This window comes from Microtus ochrogaster, chromosome 5 (assembly GCF_000317375.1).
Source record: "Microtus ochrogaster isolate Prairie Vole_2 chromosome 5, MicOch1.0, whole genome shotgun sequence".
Taxonomy (NCBI): Eukaryota; Metazoa; Chordata; class Mammalia; order Rodentia; family Cricetidae; genus Microtus; species Microtus ochrogaster.
The window spans coordinates 49,543,817-49,561,323 of NC_022012.1; the positions used below are offsets into that span (position 1 = coordinate 49,543,817).

At 49.7% G+C, this 17,507-nt stretch overlaps 1 protein-coding gene across 4 annotated transcripts in view; it reads left to right on the forward strand.

The window, feature by feature from the left end:
- Tmem266 (transmembrane protein 266) overlaps positions 1-17,507 on the forward strand; it is a 108,916-nt gene that overhangs the window by 50,600 nt on the left and 40,809 nt on the right. For all 4 annotated transcript variants that reach the window (XM_026779468.1, XM_005347390.2, XM_026779467.1 and 1 more), the window contains exons 2-3: positions 2,571-2,704; positions 5,558-5,746. In XM_026779468.1, coding sequence (XP_026635269.1) covers positions 2,667-2,704; positions 5,558-5,746 — 227 coding nt within the window. In that variant the 5' untranslated portion in view covers positions 2,571-2,666. The remainder of the gene's footprint in view (positions 1-2,570; positions 2,705-5,557; positions 5,747-17,507) is intronic.

The following is a 17,507-nucleotide window of genomic DNA, read 5'->3' on the forward strand; positions in this document are numbered from 1 at the left end:
GATGATAGATAGATAGATAGATGATAGATAGATAGATAGATAGATAGATAGATAGATAGATAGATAGATAGATAGATAGATAGATAGACAGGACACTAAGAGAAGTGAAGGGGAGAGAGGCAGAGAAATATAACTGTGGTAGTTCGAATGAGAGTGCCCCCCACATAGGTTCATATGTTTGAATACTTGGTCCCCAGTAGGTGGAACTGTTTAGGAAGTACTAGGAGTACAAGCCTTGTTAGAGGAGGTGTGTCCCTCGGGGCAGGCTTGGAGGTTTCAAAAGCTCACACCATTCCTACTTTCTCTCTCTCTCTCTCTCTCTCTCTCTCTCTCTCTCTCTCTCTCTCTCTGTGTCTGTCTGTCTGTCTGTCTGTCTGTCTGTCTGTCTGATACTTGTGTATCAAATGAAAGCTCCCAGTTACAGCTCCAGAGCTAGTCCTACCTACCTACTACTATTTTTCCCATCATGATGCTCATGGACTGGAACCCTCTGCAACTGTAAGGCTCCAATAAACTCTTAATCTATAAGTTGCCTTTGTCATTGTGTCTTATCGTAGCAAAACCAAAGTAACTAAGACAATGATCAAGAAGATACGTTGTATGAAATTCTCTAGGAGTAAAAGTATTTTTATAAAAATAAATAAAGAAGCCTTTTGTTCCTTAGCACTACATATGGAAATACCCTCAGATCAATAAGATGATATCCAGGATTATTATGATATATTTCAAAATAATCATGAGGGGCCAGGAATGGACAGGTATACAGAAGAAACAAGACTGTTGTTAAGTTTTGAGGTTGGGTGCCGAGGACCTAGAGATGCATTACAATAATTCTCTACAATGCTGTAAATATTTGAAAATTTCCTTCCTAAAAGTGAAATTAAAATTCTTACCATTTTACTTCCTTCCCTTTTATCTGTTTCATATTTACTATGCTGTATTGTTCTAGTAGCTTATGTTTATTATTTCTAACTATAGAGTCATCAGTGTTTACTCTTCCTTGGTTAGGTATGTAGAGTTTTCTATAGACTGGGAGGAGTGTGAACAAAGGGGGCTGCCTGCGGTATCCTCCGCAGGGCTCTTACCCTATCTAGCACTTCAGGTGCTCATTTAGGAATGGCAGCTTGCCAAGACCCCACCTGGGAAAGAACCATTGCTCACCCAGCTCCCAGCTGTAGGTACGTCCACTCTGGCTCCATGAGCAGTGAAAGTCAGAGAATCTTCTCAATACCAGAAAGACATCATAAGAGTGCTCACAAAGAGAAGGAAAAATTGAAATTTGATTAAATTTGTATGGTGGGGTAGTGAGTTTTATAATGTCTACTGTATAATTAATATATAACCCCAAATATTGTTAGGGACAGTCTTCTGTTTAATGTTTAGACCTCTTTGCTGAGGTCTACCGAGACCAGGTAAACCGTTTACCGTAGTGAGGTGTGTCCACAAGGCATCTTCCAAACTCACCCTCCCAATTGTGGCGCACCCTTTGTCCCAGTCATTTTGCCCCCTACTAACTTCTGGTGTCAGGTGATTGCTGGCTGGAGCCCCACGCAGTCTTCAAGAGCTCTCATTTCTTTTCTTTTATGCTAAGTCCAGCGCCTCCCAGGGTTCCTCCCGCATCACGAGGCTGAGCTCCTCCTTGGCCATCTGTTCCTGGTGTTTCCCATCCTGAGAGTCATTTTTGTTCTGTGTGGCTCTCTCCCTTTGTCTCTCCAGCTGAGCCTCCTCTCCGAGCCGAGTTTCAGGTCGGGAGAAGGAGGTTTTTATGCTGTGAGGAATTCTCGTAGGAACGGCAGTTTGTGCATGGTGCAGCCTGCCAAAAAGATTTCCCCTCTGAACCCCCTCCATAGTGGCTTGTCTGAAAACATCTAGAACAGGGTCTGTCTGCCTGTGCCCTCTCTTCAGGATCGTTCCAGCTACAGGGGAGCCACCTGTGGGACTGTCACATTGGCTGATAAAAAGCTTGCACTATTTACCTAAATCGCATCTGGGGAGGAATGCTTTCTATTTAGGTCTCCGGATAGCTTTGGGGATGTGATGAGGTTCAACAGCTTACACCATCTTAATTCATAAAAGTCTCTGAACACAGAAGTAGAAGCCATTGCTTACTGTTTGCCACTGTTCCAAGTGTCTTCTATGCAACGTCCTTTAGGTCGTTCCGGTGTCACCCTTGTGTGTAGAGAACAGAGCGGGTAGGTGCAGGTGAGGCTATGGCCCTCAACAGACTGGTCGTGGGCTAGCTCCTCTTTGCTGCTGTCTGTCCTCTGGCTCTCTCATTGATGACTCAATTGAGAAGGAAAGAGGGACAGAATCACAATTCACGGTGGGATTTGGGGGTGCAGCAGCTTAGCGGGAATAACGTGGGTAAATGGGGACACCTGGAGGGTTGGAGAGGAAGAGGCATGGCACCTGTCATTACCACTCTGTGGCATTACTGAAAAGATCCATTCAGCAGTGCCCTCCAGAAAGGTGCTGTATGGGAGACAGCGCTAAGCCCTCCATTTTTAGATGAGATTAGGAGGAATTCATTTTGGGATCTGATGGTAATAAATGCCCATTTGTCATTTCAGGGCACTTTGTTTTCATGAATCTTAAAAAAGCCCCACTGGGAAATGCCAAGATCAGGCTTAAGGACAGCTGAGCCCCACTAGACATCAAGAAAACCCATGGCTCTGGTTTCATCTTTCAACATGACCAGTCCACAGTAAGTACCCTCAGAGCCTACTCTCTGGATCTAGAACACGGCTGCGAGCCTCTCGTGGGATGAAGTTCTGCTACTCCCGGCAATGCAGGCAAAGCTCAGAATAAGACTAGGCAATGCGAAGGATGATAATAAAATGAGCATTGCAGGAAAGTTGGAGATGCTAAGAGGGTTTCTAAAAGCAGGCTAAAGTGACATAAAGGACACCAGGCAGAGGTCTCTTAGAGGAGAATTGCTTGCAGTTCCTGAAACCCAAGATGCCATATGGATGAACCAGGTGTCAGTGTGGTAACTCGTCAGGTGACAATTTATTTTGTGTCTGGCAACTCGCTGGTAAACAATACCAAGGTAAAAATAACACTCTTTCTACTGCATTCTGCTGTCCCAGCCCCTTTAACTGTGAGCCTGGCTCCTCAGCATCATCAGCAGGAGCATGATGCCACGCAGTGCTCTGTGACAGCCCTCAGTGTGGCACAATGCAAGGCCACATAGCGGGGTGATCAGCTAGATGGATCTGCTGATCTTCACTGTGGGCTTTGTTGCAGAGCTGCCCATTGATCTAGGTGAGAATAGACTCTAGTCAATGTGTCTCCACCCAGTAGTCTAGACTGATTGCTCTCTACGGGTGGTTTTGCTGGAGTAGAAGCCAGACAGAAAGTCACCAGTACCTCTTGTTCTTCTGCTGGTAACACGTCTACTATCATCCCATTGACCAAAACAAGTCACACGGCTGAACACACAATCAAGGGTTTGGGAAATGCAAGGCACATGCACGCAAGCACACGTGCATGCACATGCATACTTCCTTTTGATGGGAGAAGCTGTAATGCCACATGACAAAGGGGAGGGCAATAAGGGTGGCGTTTACTCCTTCAAGGAGGGCTGAGCCATTAATGCACTTTATCCAGCATAGTTTTCTTTCTATGCAAGGCCAACGTGTGGGCTCAGTAACTAGGTATGAGCTATGAGAGTTTCATTTTCGCCAATGGAAGCTTTGTGTCTCTGCTGAGATGCAGCCAGAGATGGAGCTGGACCACCACAACCACTGTGAAAAGTGGAGTGGAGGGCAGGTGTGTGAAAAGGCAGATGTAGTGTGTGACACACCTGTCACATGTCAGAGTCACACCCGTTAGCTTCAGAAGCAGGACTCCGGCCTCCTCTGATCCCACTGATGAGAAAGCTCTGTGTGTTCAATTCAAAAATCTTGCTTCCTTGAATAGGCCCTAAGAGAACAAACTAACCCAGCATGTACTTTTTAGGAAACATCTGGGGTAACTGGGATCCCCCAGAAACACCCACACTTTCAGATCAATTGTTGAGAAACACGGAGCTGCACATCCGATGACTGTGCTGTCTGAAGCTCTTGAGTCATTTTGTAAATGTCACACTGTGATGAGTACTATTATCTGTGCTCTGCGGGGAGGAAAATCCAGGGGAGGGGGGCTATGAAAGCCAATCTGGGCATCGGGAATTACCCAGTGAGTGTGGGTGGTCCAGGTACTCTGCCTGTAACCCTCGAATAGCTCAAGCAAAGGAAGCAGGCAGATTCAGCTCTGAGCACCCAGACAACTGCTGCTGTGTATTGCTTGTTGGGTTTCAGACCGTTAGAAGCACTTCAATTTTAGAGTTTTCCCATGGAGAGCAAGTGGGACAAACCAGTGGGGCTTGTCACTTAGAAGCTGCTCTCATGCCATGCTTCTCAGACCCACAGCAGACCACAGGGGCCCTCTGGAAGTCTTTTCCAGTTAGAGAAACTGAGGCCAGGGGAAAGTGCTGCAATCTACAGCAGACCGGTTGGCTCAGGAGTGTCATTGGCCTCGCATTCCCCATGCACAAACCCTCTGTGTCCCCCAAATATGAAGGTTTTACTATTTTGTGTGCACTACTTTCCCTTGCTAACTTTGTTGTTTGGCCAGAGACACAAGACTCAGCCCCTCAGATTCTACAGGATCAGACAGGGCCAAAGATGTGGAGAAGGGACCAGAGATGCCCAGGAAAGGACAGTCAGTGTCTCCAATCCTGCATCTCTCATCAGGAGACGTTTGGCACAGAACACAGCTGTTAGCCATCTTGCAGGATGTCTGTGCCTCCGTTCCTACTCAGACACCAAGTGGTATTGAAAAATGCCTCCCCAAATTGACAAAACTCCTGGCGGGTTGGGAGATGTCCCTGCTCCTGGCTGGTGGGTACTGTGTGCCAGTGAAGATGTGGATTGGTTTCAGTGCCCAAGATAAGTCTGCCTGAGACCCAGACTAACCCAGACCCCTCAGTTTGCTCAGGTGACCCCAGTTTCCCACTCCGCAATCTTGAGAACGGAGATCTGGTGAGACCCCTTTGAATAGGAAAGGAGCAGCGTCTTAGCTGTCCTTGGCTCTCCTCTTTGCCACCCAAGGTCCCCTATGTCTCCAAGAAGCTCCTGGCTACCTAGAGTCTGAATCCAGTTGGGAGTAAGAGTGCCTTTTGGTACTGTGACAATGGAACCATTGCAAAGAAGCCCATGTAACGGTTCTCAGCATATACTGCAACAGAAAGTACAGTGATGCAGGCTACTAAGAGCTGCAGCTTTTCTTTCCTGGTTAACTGAGGGTTCTTATCCCCCATGCTTCATAAAGAGCTCCCCCCCAAAAAAACTCACATGTTCAGGTCCTTCCATCCCCCGAGCTGGTGGGGAAAGGTGACTGACCAGGCCCTTGGACCAGTCCCTGGCTGGTCAGGGGGAAGAATAGCAAATTTGTGCTTCCCTTGCCCTCTGGTACAACAGAATAGCTTCCTGTGCCTTTACCCCCTTCCCTTGACACAGGGAAGAGGCTATATTGTTCTTAGGGGCTAACCCTTCTGTTGCTCCCTTCCACCCAGGCCTGCCATCGAAGGAGGGATTTCTGAAGTTGAAATCATCTCCCAACAAGTAGATGAAGAAACCAAGAGCATTGCTCCCGTGCAGCTGGTGAACTTGGCCTATCGGGACCTGCCCCTGGCGGCTCTAGACCTTTCCACAGGGGGCTCACAGCTTCTGTCGAATCTGGACGAAGAGTACCAAAGAGAAGGGTAGGTTCCCGCATGGCTGAGAGCCTCTTGCCTAACTCCCGTGTTTCCATGGGTACCTCCCAAGAGGCCGCAGAAGAGGCCAGAAGTTGACTTTAGGTCACCCAGGCTTCTTTTCAACTCAGACACGATTCCCTCGGAAAAAGACCTTGGGTACAGAAAATGCCCGTTGCTGCTAGACGGCCTCTTTTGTCTGTGTGATGCTTGCTTAGAACTTAGGTAATAATAAGATTTGTCTTCAGACAGAAAGGATCCTTAATATTCTTTCTCACTCATGCTGTGTCCCTCACAGGGGTTAGGAATGTGCCCAAGGTCACGGAGCCCACCTGGGAAGAACTGGGACTGCCCTTGGCTTTGTATTCAGTGGCTCTACTACCTCCCTCCCCGTCCAGTGGGAGCCCGCAGGGTTGCTCTTACTTGAACTCCTATATCTCATGTCAATCAGATCAGTGGGATTGTTTCTTATTAGCCTGATGGCTCTTACAGATACACTCTTCCAAGGAATGGTGGGATGTTCCAGCTGGATGGGGGAAGGGGGCTAAGAATGGAACCTCCTGTTCGTCAGGGGCAGGGGTGGCAATGCTGACAGCCATGGAAGGGCAGAGATACATCTTCAGGTCACACAGCAGCTTAGACTTAACTCCCCCCTTAGCTTTCTCCAGTTCCACCCCGTGGCTTTTAGGCACTGAATTGTAAACGCTGGCCCGCACTGGAGAGCTGGCTCTGGGCAAAGCTCCCAGGTGCCTGGAACCATTTTAGAACACGCTGCCTGCTCTAAACACAAAAGGGAAGGGTTGCCGTGTATTTTAGAAGCCAAGGAAAAACCACAGCTAAGCTAAATTTGCAGAGCTCAGACTCCCTGTGTTTGGTTCCTGAAGGGGCACCCCCCTTCCTAAGATAAATTGCCAAACAACTGGGAAGCTGTACACCTGCTTCGGCACTGATGGCACCCCAGTGGCTTTCTCTGAAAAATATAATTTTTCCAAGTATTGTAAACACAGCTAGCAGGACCCTGGAAGGAAATGACGGGAAAATCAATAGAAAACTCTCCAAAGGGATCGGGGAGATGCCTTAGTGGGAAAGAGAGCCTGTTCTGCGAGCATGAGGGTGTGAACCTGAACCCCCAGCAACCAGCCCTGCGTGGCTGCCTGTGCCTGTAACCTCAGGGGGCAGAGAAAGGCAGATGCATGCTGAGAGCTCACTAACCAGACAGCTCAGCCAAAATGGTGAGCTTCTGACTAATGATAGAACCTGTCTTAAGGCATAAAGACAGAGACCCCCAGAAGGGGCCTGAGACCCTGCTCTGTCCTCCACACGTGCGCACACAGGCACATGCAAATGCCATGCACGGCACACATGAAGGAAGGAAACAGGAGAGGAAGAAAACAAGGAAGGATGGGCGGACATTTCTGAGGCATGCCTGGCAGTGGCAGTATTGACCTGAGCCACCAAAATCAGACTAAAGAGCCTGCTTTCCCTGGTCCCCTGTGGCTTAAAGCCTGAGCCGAGTCCAGGAGGGCCCAGAATCAGGGCCAGTGTACATGTAGCCTATGCCGCTGCGCCAGGCGGCGCTCAACGGGAACACAAAGCTGAGCTTACTACTCTCTGCTACTGCCCTCTCCGAAGTTCTGTTCTGTGATTCCAGGCCTCCATCCTGCAGGTCTTTCCCTGAGGCCCCAGAGAATCACCGCGTTATTGCTCTCTGGCGGTCAAATGCGGTAGTGCGACCTCCGGAAATGCAGGACCGAGCTGGCTCTTCTGCCCTGGCCTTTCTTCCTTGGCCTGGTCTTGAGCAGGCCCAGTTCAAGTTCACAGTTAAATGGCATGGAAAGAGAGAGGAAAACCTTTAAGAACTCTGGTTTAGAATCCACAACTGTTACTGCATAGTGAGTGGGTGTGCCTCATTTCCGGGCCTATCCTGATACCTTTGCCCCTCCCCAGGTTGTCAGCGGCCTGGCTCAGCCATTCAGTTAGTTTCTGAGTTGACTGTGTGCAAGGTCTCTTCCCCACAAGGCAGAGGCATTTGATTTGATTCTCCCGCTGCGGTTTCCCCCACCAGGCTGCCCTTGTCATGCAAATCAGAAGCTACAGGGCCGTGCCGAGAGCCCTCAGTGGGACCCCTATGGCTGCCAGAGTGTTTTAAGACCTCTTCCTGATGAGGGAAGCGCGATACATAGGGATGGATCTTTTCTGTTGGAAACCAAGGGACCTTAGGGGGTCCGTAGTCAAAGCAGCCCAGTGACTCATCTGCCCTGCATGTGTGTCCCCGGAGTGTGGTCAGAGTGGCTGTCTTACAGTTTCCCATACTCTGGGACTGTAAGGGCTGGAGAGCTGAGAGGGTGAATGCTTGAGAATTCTCAAAGCCTGACGCTGGAGTCTGAAGAGTAGTCAGGTCACAGGGTCACAGAGGGAGCAGCGCCATCACGCTCTCACTGCCATCTGTCCCCAGAGCGCTTCCAGTGGTGACTCTAAACACAGTGAGCAACTCTCCCTCCAGCCTTTGGCAGCCACCAGTCTACCCCGTCCTTGAATGTGACCATCCCAGGGATCTTGTGTGTGAGTGAAAACATACACTATTGACGTTTTTACAAATGGCTTATTTCAAAAAGAATACTGTCCTCAGAATCACCCATGGTATAACATGGCCCAGAATGTCCTTTCTTTTAACCCCAATAATATCTCATTATTATACATTCTATATGTTCTGCTCATCCTCTCATGGACGCTTGGGTGATGTACGCCTTTTCCCGATAGTGGATTGTGCTGCTGTAAACAGATATCTCTGAGACCCTGCCTTCAGTCCTCTACAGTGTATACATACCCACAATGTGCTTTCTGAACCACCCTCTATGAGTCCTCTGAAGATTACAGGCAGAATTCCCATTGCTCACAGCAGCTGTGCCGTTCTGCACTCCCACCAATGTTGTATCAATGGTCCATTGCCCACATCTGCACCAATACTTGCCAATGCACCATTTTTGGGTGGTAACCATCCTAAGGGTGTGAGGCATGATGTGGTCTGGCAATTTTGAAGTGTGTGATCCTGTTTGTGTGTGCACAAGAGTGCTGTGAGGTAAAATGAGCCAATGTCCTAACTCAGCCTGAGCCACAGGTGCAGGGGAGGAGCCAGCCTGGACTTGCTAAGAAGAGTTTCAAGTTTTGTTACTGTAACAAATACCCCAGGAATACCTAGACACCATCATAGGCACACCCAGAGGTGTGCTCCTCCTAGACACACCCAGAGGTGTGCTCCTCCTAGACGCATCCAGAGATGTACTCGTCTAAAGAATATTCTAAATATCTCTACATCCAATCATGAAGACAGTCGGGATCAACCATCACCTAGCCTTTGTCCAAAGTTGCTTGCCTGCCACGGTCCAAACTGTCTGTTGTTTATGGTAGTCAGCTCTATTGCCAGGCAGCTAGAGACTCCGAGAGGAAAAGCCAGCTTCCGTATAGACGGACACTGCCTTAGACTCGAGGCCTTCACTGAGCCTCTACCTGACTCTCGGTTGTGATTGGCAATCCTCTTTGACTGTTTCTCATCACTTCCGTTTTCTTCAGCCCTTTTCTGCCCTCAACAGATGGCATTCTCTCCCACAGCCCCGTGAAGGTACAGCAGCCCCGGGTGGAACACCCTGCACCCCCAGATTCCTTCTTCCTTTCCAGGCCTGGACTCATCTTCGGAGCTCAGATTCTATCAACGTCCTCCTTCTCAGAAGCCTCACTCCATCAGTACAGCCTCCCCATTTCCTCAGTGTTCAGCCCTCCTCTCTCCTAACCTCCCCTCTACACCCCCCGACTCCTGGTGGTCCCCATTACCCCTCCCTTCCTCTTGGGAATCAAACTTCTAGCAAGCTTCAGTGACAGCTGTTGCCCTCATCAGTCTACTTCAGTCTGGCCGCAGCCTCTTCCATACCACGCTATGGTTCTCGAGGGTGTGATGCCTAATCTTGATTACCAATTTGACTGGATGTAAGGTCACCTAGGAAACACATCTCTGGGAGCATTTCTGAGGATGTTCTCAGAGAAGTTTAACAGAAGAGGTAAGACCTACCCTTGATGTAAGTGACACGGCCGCCCATAGACTGAGTCCTAGAGTGGGAATGAAGGAAGGCAGCTTGAATACCGGCATCCCTCACTCGGCCTACTGATGGCAGATACAACGTGACCAGACGTCCCCCACCCCCACCCACTGCCATGCTTTGTCACCATGATGTATCATATATAGTCCTCTGACTAGTCAACCAAAAGAATCCCTTTTTTCTTAAAGCTGACTTCTGACAAATACTTGCTCTCAGTGACAAAAATAAGTAAGGCAGGCATCCACATCCCCTTTGCGACCGAAAGCCTTGATTGCCTTCTACCACTGTTTCCCCTTGACAGGGTATCCCTGTGCCTGCCGCCACAAACAGATCTTCTGCACTGTGCCTTCTAAGCCTTTGTCAGACAAGTAACAATTGCCATCTGCTTGTTCTTTAACTATGGGCATGTTCTCTCTCTCTCTCCCCTTTTTCTACACACTGGATAATTTTACCCATCTCTGTAAGCTTTCAACTAGTAATGAGCAAAGCCATGTGTCTGGTCCAAGTCTCCCTTTCAAACTCCTAAGTTCTTTCTGAACATCTTCCTAGGGATCTCCAAATGCCATTGAGTTCTGATGGATGTCAATGGAATGATCGAGTCTTCTTGTCCCTGACTCACTCACATTCTCATGCTGGTGCCCCTGAGGTCATTGCTGCCACAGGTGTCCACTGTGGGAATGTTAGTGCCCATTCCAAGGGCACCTGGGAAGCTGGCCTTCATGCAGTGTGGGCTCCATCAGGGTAAGAACAGAACAGAACATTCCCTTCTCCCTTGATTCCCAGCTCTGCATCGTGTTCTTCTCCCACCCTCTGCTCCAGTTCTGCTTGATCTCGTCTTCACCCCCTGCATCCAGGTCCCCACTGCAAACCCAGGAGCTGCCCTGGCACATCATGCCCACTGGATCATCTTCCTTTCCCTCCCTGTGTCTGCTCATCCCTCAACCACGTCTCCCTCCTTCAGCACTGATAGCGCAAAACCTCCATGTGATTCCACAGAGGTGAATAGACAGTCTGGGGAGGGGGAGAAGGGGAGCAGAGGTGTCAGCCCTGACTGCAAAATCCTGTGACAACAAAATGCAGTGAGACTAGCTTGATTTGCCTCCCTCATACCTTACACTCTCTTCCCGAGTCCTGCACATCTTCATTGCCTTAATTTTCCACTTCCCATTCTTCCTCCAAGGACTGGCTACCATCTGTCCGCTAGTTGCTTTGGACTGTACATACCAGAAAATCCTCTTCAAACTCCTTGGCCTCTGTCAGGTGAAATCCAGAGCTAAGGCAGCTCTGAGGTTGGTCCAGCGAACTTAGTGTCAGCAAGGTCCAGATTCCCCTTATCACTGCTGCCAACAGTACTGACTTCATCCTGATGCCAAAAGTGGCCTCATAGTTGGTTGAGGGCTGCCTGTGGTAGTCAGGCATTCTCATTCCCATCTAGCAAACGAGAGCTTGAGAACAACACAGACCTTCCCAGAAGCCTTCAGCAGTTTTTTCCTAATGTCTTGTGGGCTAGAATTGAGTCACAGGGCATAGAAAGCTCATAGGCTGACTGGACCTGTCTTTTGAATGGTAAATTGATATGCAGATGTGGAAGACTCATTCACAGTACACCACAGCCTCAAGAGAGCTGGTTTCAGGCTGGCAAGATGGCTCAGCTGCTGAAGGTGCTGCTCCCTGCAGAACCTGATAGCCTGAGTCTGATCCCCATAATCCACAGAGTGGAAAGAGAGAACTGGCTGTGCTAAGCTGGCCTCTGACCTTCGTATATGCTCAGTGTGCATGTATGCTCTCTCTCTCTGTCTCTCTCTCTCTGTCTTTCTGTCTCTGTCTCTCTGTCTCTGTCTTTCTGTCTCTGTCTCTCTGTCTCTCTCTCTCTCTCTCACACACACACACACACACACACACACACACACACACACACACACTTTTAAAGGGAGAACTAATTCCCCAATCATAACAGGACTCCCAGACAGGGGAAGCTTGGAAGAATCACGGATATCAAACAGGCTTAAAAGGAGATGAGACCAACAACGTATTTCTGCCGGAATTAGGCAGTCAGAGGAAGACAACATAATGGGGCACATTTTAGGATATTTTCTGAGATGTCAGGTTAGAAAAAGAAGACAGACCCAATATAGCAAACACCTCTAAATAAGGATTGAAATAATTTTAGATATGACAGCAAGCAATAGCTGGGGGCAAAGAGAAGGGAGGGATGGGGCTATTAAGCCACAGCCCAAAATAGCCTCTTTGCAGAATACCTTGAGGATACATTCTCCAGAAATCTCCTGTCCCCACCCCCATGCTCCCACAGCCCGCTCGCTCCGTGTTGTCAATGATTAGGAAAGCAATTAATTCACAGGCATACTAGTTGTAAGCAACACAGTCACCCAGTCCCACAGCGTCACAACTTGCAACTAGGTACACACGGCCTTGGACAACATCTGGGTCCTACCTTTTCCACATCTAACCCTGACCCTGGGCCAGGAAGTTCTCTCTAGCAGGGACCAGACCATTTGAGACTGGGATAGAGGACAGGCTGACAGAATGAATGAATGACTTGAATGGCCAAGTGAGCAGGTGAATGGGTGGGGCTACAATAAGCTGGCATGGGAAAGCCCAGTTTCCCTGGAGAGTGGGGTAAACAGATCTCCACGGAGTTGATGAAGAGCAAAGACAGGGAAGGGGAACAGCACCAGGCTTTCCTCTCCCACAGGTCAAAGCCAAGCGGTAGCCCCACATCTCCAAGAATCCTCTCCACAAAGTCAGCCTGAAAGAAAGAAATCAGATTTGCCTCAGAGCCCGCCAACTTTAGTTAGTAAGAAGTTAGATGTGCTTAGGGATAAGGGGCTCGTCCACCCTAGCCCTGTCCATGCCAGCGTGAAGCCTGGGGGTTCCATGTCACGATTCATGGGGGATGGGAAGGTGGGAGAGAGGGAAGGAACTAGAAGGATTGAGACCCACCACCTTCCTTTCTCCATGCCGGTGGGATTTGTCTGCAGTGAAATGCCACCCTTCAGGCTTCCACAAGGGTTCTCTTCCAACGATCACATAGAGCTTTAGCTAGGATACACAATGTATTAATTATAGGTAATTTAATTTTCTTGTAGTCCAGGAGCCCCTCATTTTTAATTGATCAAGCAATCAATTCACTGATACATAGTAAAATATTCACCTACCCCCACTTAGTCACAACATACATGGTGTATAGTCTCTGGGGACCACTAGACGGCAGCAGAATGGTGGTTAGGGGTGGGACTGGGCACCTGATCTCAGCCTGGAAGGAGGACGGTTTGCACCCTCAGGCTTGGGCACAGAAAGAGAGCCTGTCGTTGTGGTTTCTAACAGGAGAGTCCCAGTCATTTGGGGAGACATCCAGGATCCAGAATTTGGCCAAAGAGAAGAAAGAGGAATATGGCCAACCTAGAATTTACCAAACTCCTGTCAACCTAGAGGGACAGGACAAGAGAGGAAGTTGTTCTAGCTTATTCCCACAGGGTTAGGGAGTTGATCTTATTTAGTAGCCCTAGTTGCAAAGACTAGCTCAGAGAAAGTCCTTAGATTTGTGGTCAGTTCTCAGAATTGAGGGGTCTCTGGGTAGAAGCGAGCCCTTAGTCCCATGACTGTCCCAGTCTGTCTTCTATTGCTCTTATGAACACCATGGCCAAAAGCAACTTGGGGGTGAATAGGGCTTATTTCATCTTATAGGTTAGGGCCTGTAATGGAGACAAACTGAAACAGGAACTCAGGGAACAGAACCCTGGAGAGGTGTTGCCTACTGGCTTGCTCTGCTCAGCTCGCTCAGTTTGCTTTTCTAAATGCATCCCAGAACCACCTGTCCAAGGGTGCCATCGCCCATAGTGGGCTGCTATTTATTAATCATATTCATTCATTCGTAATTCATATTAATCTAGAATATGCCCTTCCTAACTTGCCTACAGGCCAGTCTGATCAAAGCATTTTCTCAGTTAAGGTTCCCTCTTCCTAGATGACCCCAGCTTGTGTTGGGTTGACAAAAATCCTAACAAGCACAATGACCCCTCGTGAGGTTCCAGTTCTCAGTTTAAGAAGCTAGGCAGGGGGAGCAGACTGCCCAAGTCTCCTTTGATGGTCCTCTATGAGAGTCAAGGAGTCTCTGCGCCTCTTGAAACCTGCTCAGGGCTGTGGTTTTGTGCCTATTTGGGGTCACGTGATGATTGTTTACGTCGGGTTTTGGAGAGTTCTGCTTCAAGGAAGCTAGCTGCCAAGCCAGTTGTGTAGAACTCCTTCAGGACAGGGATGGGCTAGGACCACCTGCTGCTTCATGTCAGCTGCTGCGACCAATTGGCTTCTAAACCCATTCTGACCTCCTCTCATTTCTTTGGGCACTTGATGGTTGACAAGCTAAATGTGCAGCTAACAAGGTCACCCCAGGGGTCTCTGACCTTTGTTGTCCCCACCGCCCTGCTGCGGAGCACCTTTTAAGATGGCAGAGTCTCGGCCGTCTCCACCGTTCCACCAGGAGAAGGCATACAGTTTCCTCTGCCCCCATCCAGCATCCGGCATTCCCCTTCTACTGCCTAAGCACGCAGTGGCAGTGGATTGCGGGGTGGAGCAAGCTGAGCCTGACTGGTCTACACCACGTAGCCTACTTCACCTTTAGGATGGGGCTGTTTCGGTGCCAAGCTTACGAACACTGCCTGCCTGCCTGTCTCTCAGGCCACTCTTATGGCCTTACCTACCATAAAAGAGCTTTGGGAGATTCGCCAAAGTTCATTTTCATATTCTAGAATTTATTTTCTAATTGTTACCCAAACAACTAAGAATATAAAGTAGAAGCCGCACAGGCCCTCATCTGCGCCCCACTCCCGGACTCTTCTGAAGCCTCAGGAGGGGGTGCCGGAACTTCTCTGGGATACCACCTGCCAGCAGGTCCATCTGTTGGTATTATTTGGGCAGCCCAAGCCTGCTCCAGAACAGCCCCTGACTTTTATAGCACATGTTAGAAAATTGGGGCACGCCTGCCGTCCAGTGGCAACTCCAGGAATGACACCACCCCGTGCTTTGATGCGCTGAGGCTACCAGAAAGCAATTTTTCTCAGTCTATCCTGGTGCCCGCTTTACTTAACGGCTCAGGGATCTTTAGAAAAGGGAAATACTTCCTTCTTTTGCCACGAACACACACTGTCCTTGCAATGTCTGAGTTACTATCATTTCACAGTTAGCTGTTCAGGACGCTAAACGTGAGGCCAGCCAGGGACCTGCAGGTTCAGCGCTACAGGCCCCACTCCCATTGGCGAGCTCTGCCCAGAAGCCTTTGGATCTTCGCCCCTGTAGAGTTATATAGCCCTATCCAGGCCTCTCTTGTTCAAAACGGAGCCACAGGCAAGCCTACTGGACTTCATGCTGAGCTGGTTGTGGCCCTGTTTTCTGCCACTGTGATCTCTGTCCTGCTCCCAAGCTTCCTTCACCAAACCCTGTTCATCCTCCATAATACTTGTCACCTGTAAGAAGAGCTCTCGTCCGTATTTCGGGGTTCTTATTGGAATGCAGCACCATGTTCAGTGGGTGTGAGGCCGGTGCAGCTCCCGTAACTCCGCAGGTGCCCAGGCCATGAGTATGAAGAATCAGGACAGTGGGACTACACCTTGGAATCACCCAGGAAGTTAGATCATGGTCATAACCCATAAGAGGCCAGGAGTATGGCTTGACCCTTAGGGCTTTGCAACAACCCCTGACCTGGATGCAGATCCCAACCCCCACCTCCAGGCCTCCCTGCTCAGACACATCCGTCCACAGTGGGTCCCTTATTAGATAGATGGTCTTCCTTCGTCACTGTCTCTCAAGTCCCTGCTATGTGTCGTGGGGTCACTGGGAGGAAAGAGGTTCACCCAGTATTTGTGATAGCGCCTATGACACAAATACCACCTCCTTGTGCAGCCTGGGACACTCCCAGGCTGATGTAGTTGAGGGACGGGTAGCTGAGGGCCAAGCTTTGGTTGGGCGCAGCTAAGTTGCCACAGGAGTAGAAATACAGGACCTGGAGAGGTAGGCTTGGCTTTGCAACTCCTTTGGGGGTCTGGAGTTATCTATCTATAGGGGGTGTGGGTGTTTCTCCCCCAAAAGGTTGAACCAGAAGGTCTTTACCCAGCAGGAATGAGGGCTTTCCCATAGATGAATATGTGGAGCTTCTCTCCCCTAGTCTTCTTCAACTATATATTCTAGCCCTGTGCAGTTAGGGCAGAATTCATGCAGCAGCTCGATACTCAGGTGAGGGTCCCATGTCCTTCCCACCCCCTGATGAGGGGGTGGAAACAGTCAAGAAGTCCAGCTGGGGTAAAACTTTTCAAGTAAGCAAGCCTTACAAACACAGGGTGGCGGGCTGGGGCTCAGGGGGTGATCCTCTACTTCTTAACACCTGGTCTTAAATGTGAGCTCAACACTTCACCATCCTGGGTCCTGCACCAGCTCTGGGTTTCCCTGTTAATGTCCCTGTCACCCTATAGCGCAGTATAACTTGTCTGAATTCTTCTTTCCCACTACCATGTAACCGGTTTGGCTGACTTGGGACACAGGGCCCACCTGGCCTATACAGGGGATCCAGGATTCTTTGCCATCCAGATCTGCCCCAGCCTCCTTTATGAGCCCTTCCGTCTGATCCTCTCCCCAACTCAGGCTAACCTCAGATCGCAGATGACTCCAGGTCTGCCCACAGCTCTTTCAAAAGCAGAGTCAGCGTTTTCACACTTGAGCAGCAGTGTAAAGTGGTCTCTCTGAACATGACTCAGATGAGCTGCACCCAGATGGAGCTTTCCCTCCCTCTGCTTGGGGGCTCTCCTCCGGGACACCAGGAGCAGCAGGCTCTCGGGGCACATCTCACAGTCATCAGATGTACAAGGTGGGGGGCGGAAGAGTGCCCAGCTGCTCCCACTGACCACGAGGGCGAAACCTCCTGTTCACCACTGGACATCACCCAGGGCCAACAGTCTTCCCAGCTGCCCGTTTTATTTATAGCGTCCAAAGCTGCTTGGGCTCCCATTTCAGATGCCAATGAAATGGCACCGGTGTTAGCGGCCACTAATAGTGGATGCTGTGGGGCTGGACCTGAGGAGTCTTTATACCCTGGGAGAGAATGCATGCTATTGGAAGAGCACGGGATGGGAAGGGCACGGTACAAAATTTTGTCAAGTGCCAGGTTGAAGGCTGGGCACAAACCGAGAGCGGGGACGACGCAAATAGGACCAGGCAGAAGGAGAGGCAGGAGTGGCAGGCTGGGAAGGAAGTAGGGAGCAGGTAAGACAGAGGGTGAGGAGAACGGAGTTCTTCACAGCCAAGAGTGTCGGCTGCAGGAACGCAGTCTGAGGAAACTGGCTCCAGTGGGCAGCAGCCTTCGGCCTCTGGGGTCCTCCAGCTGGATGGGAACAGGCTGTCCGTGATCACACTGTGGAGGCTTCCCTGTACTTCCCTCCGCCTCTCATGGCACGGCTGACCTCACGGGTTTTCCTCTAGATTTCCCTGGCTCCTCCACGTGTCCCAGGGTTGTGTACCCTCAAGAAAAGGATAGTTACCACTCTGAAAGTACTTCTTCCGGGTGCTAGAGCTCTCTGTTTACCCTCTCAGGGTACCGCTGGGAAAATCAAGCTGAGCTTTTCAAATGCTAACATGGCCTCTTCATCTGTGCATTTCTCCAACTAAATCACAGC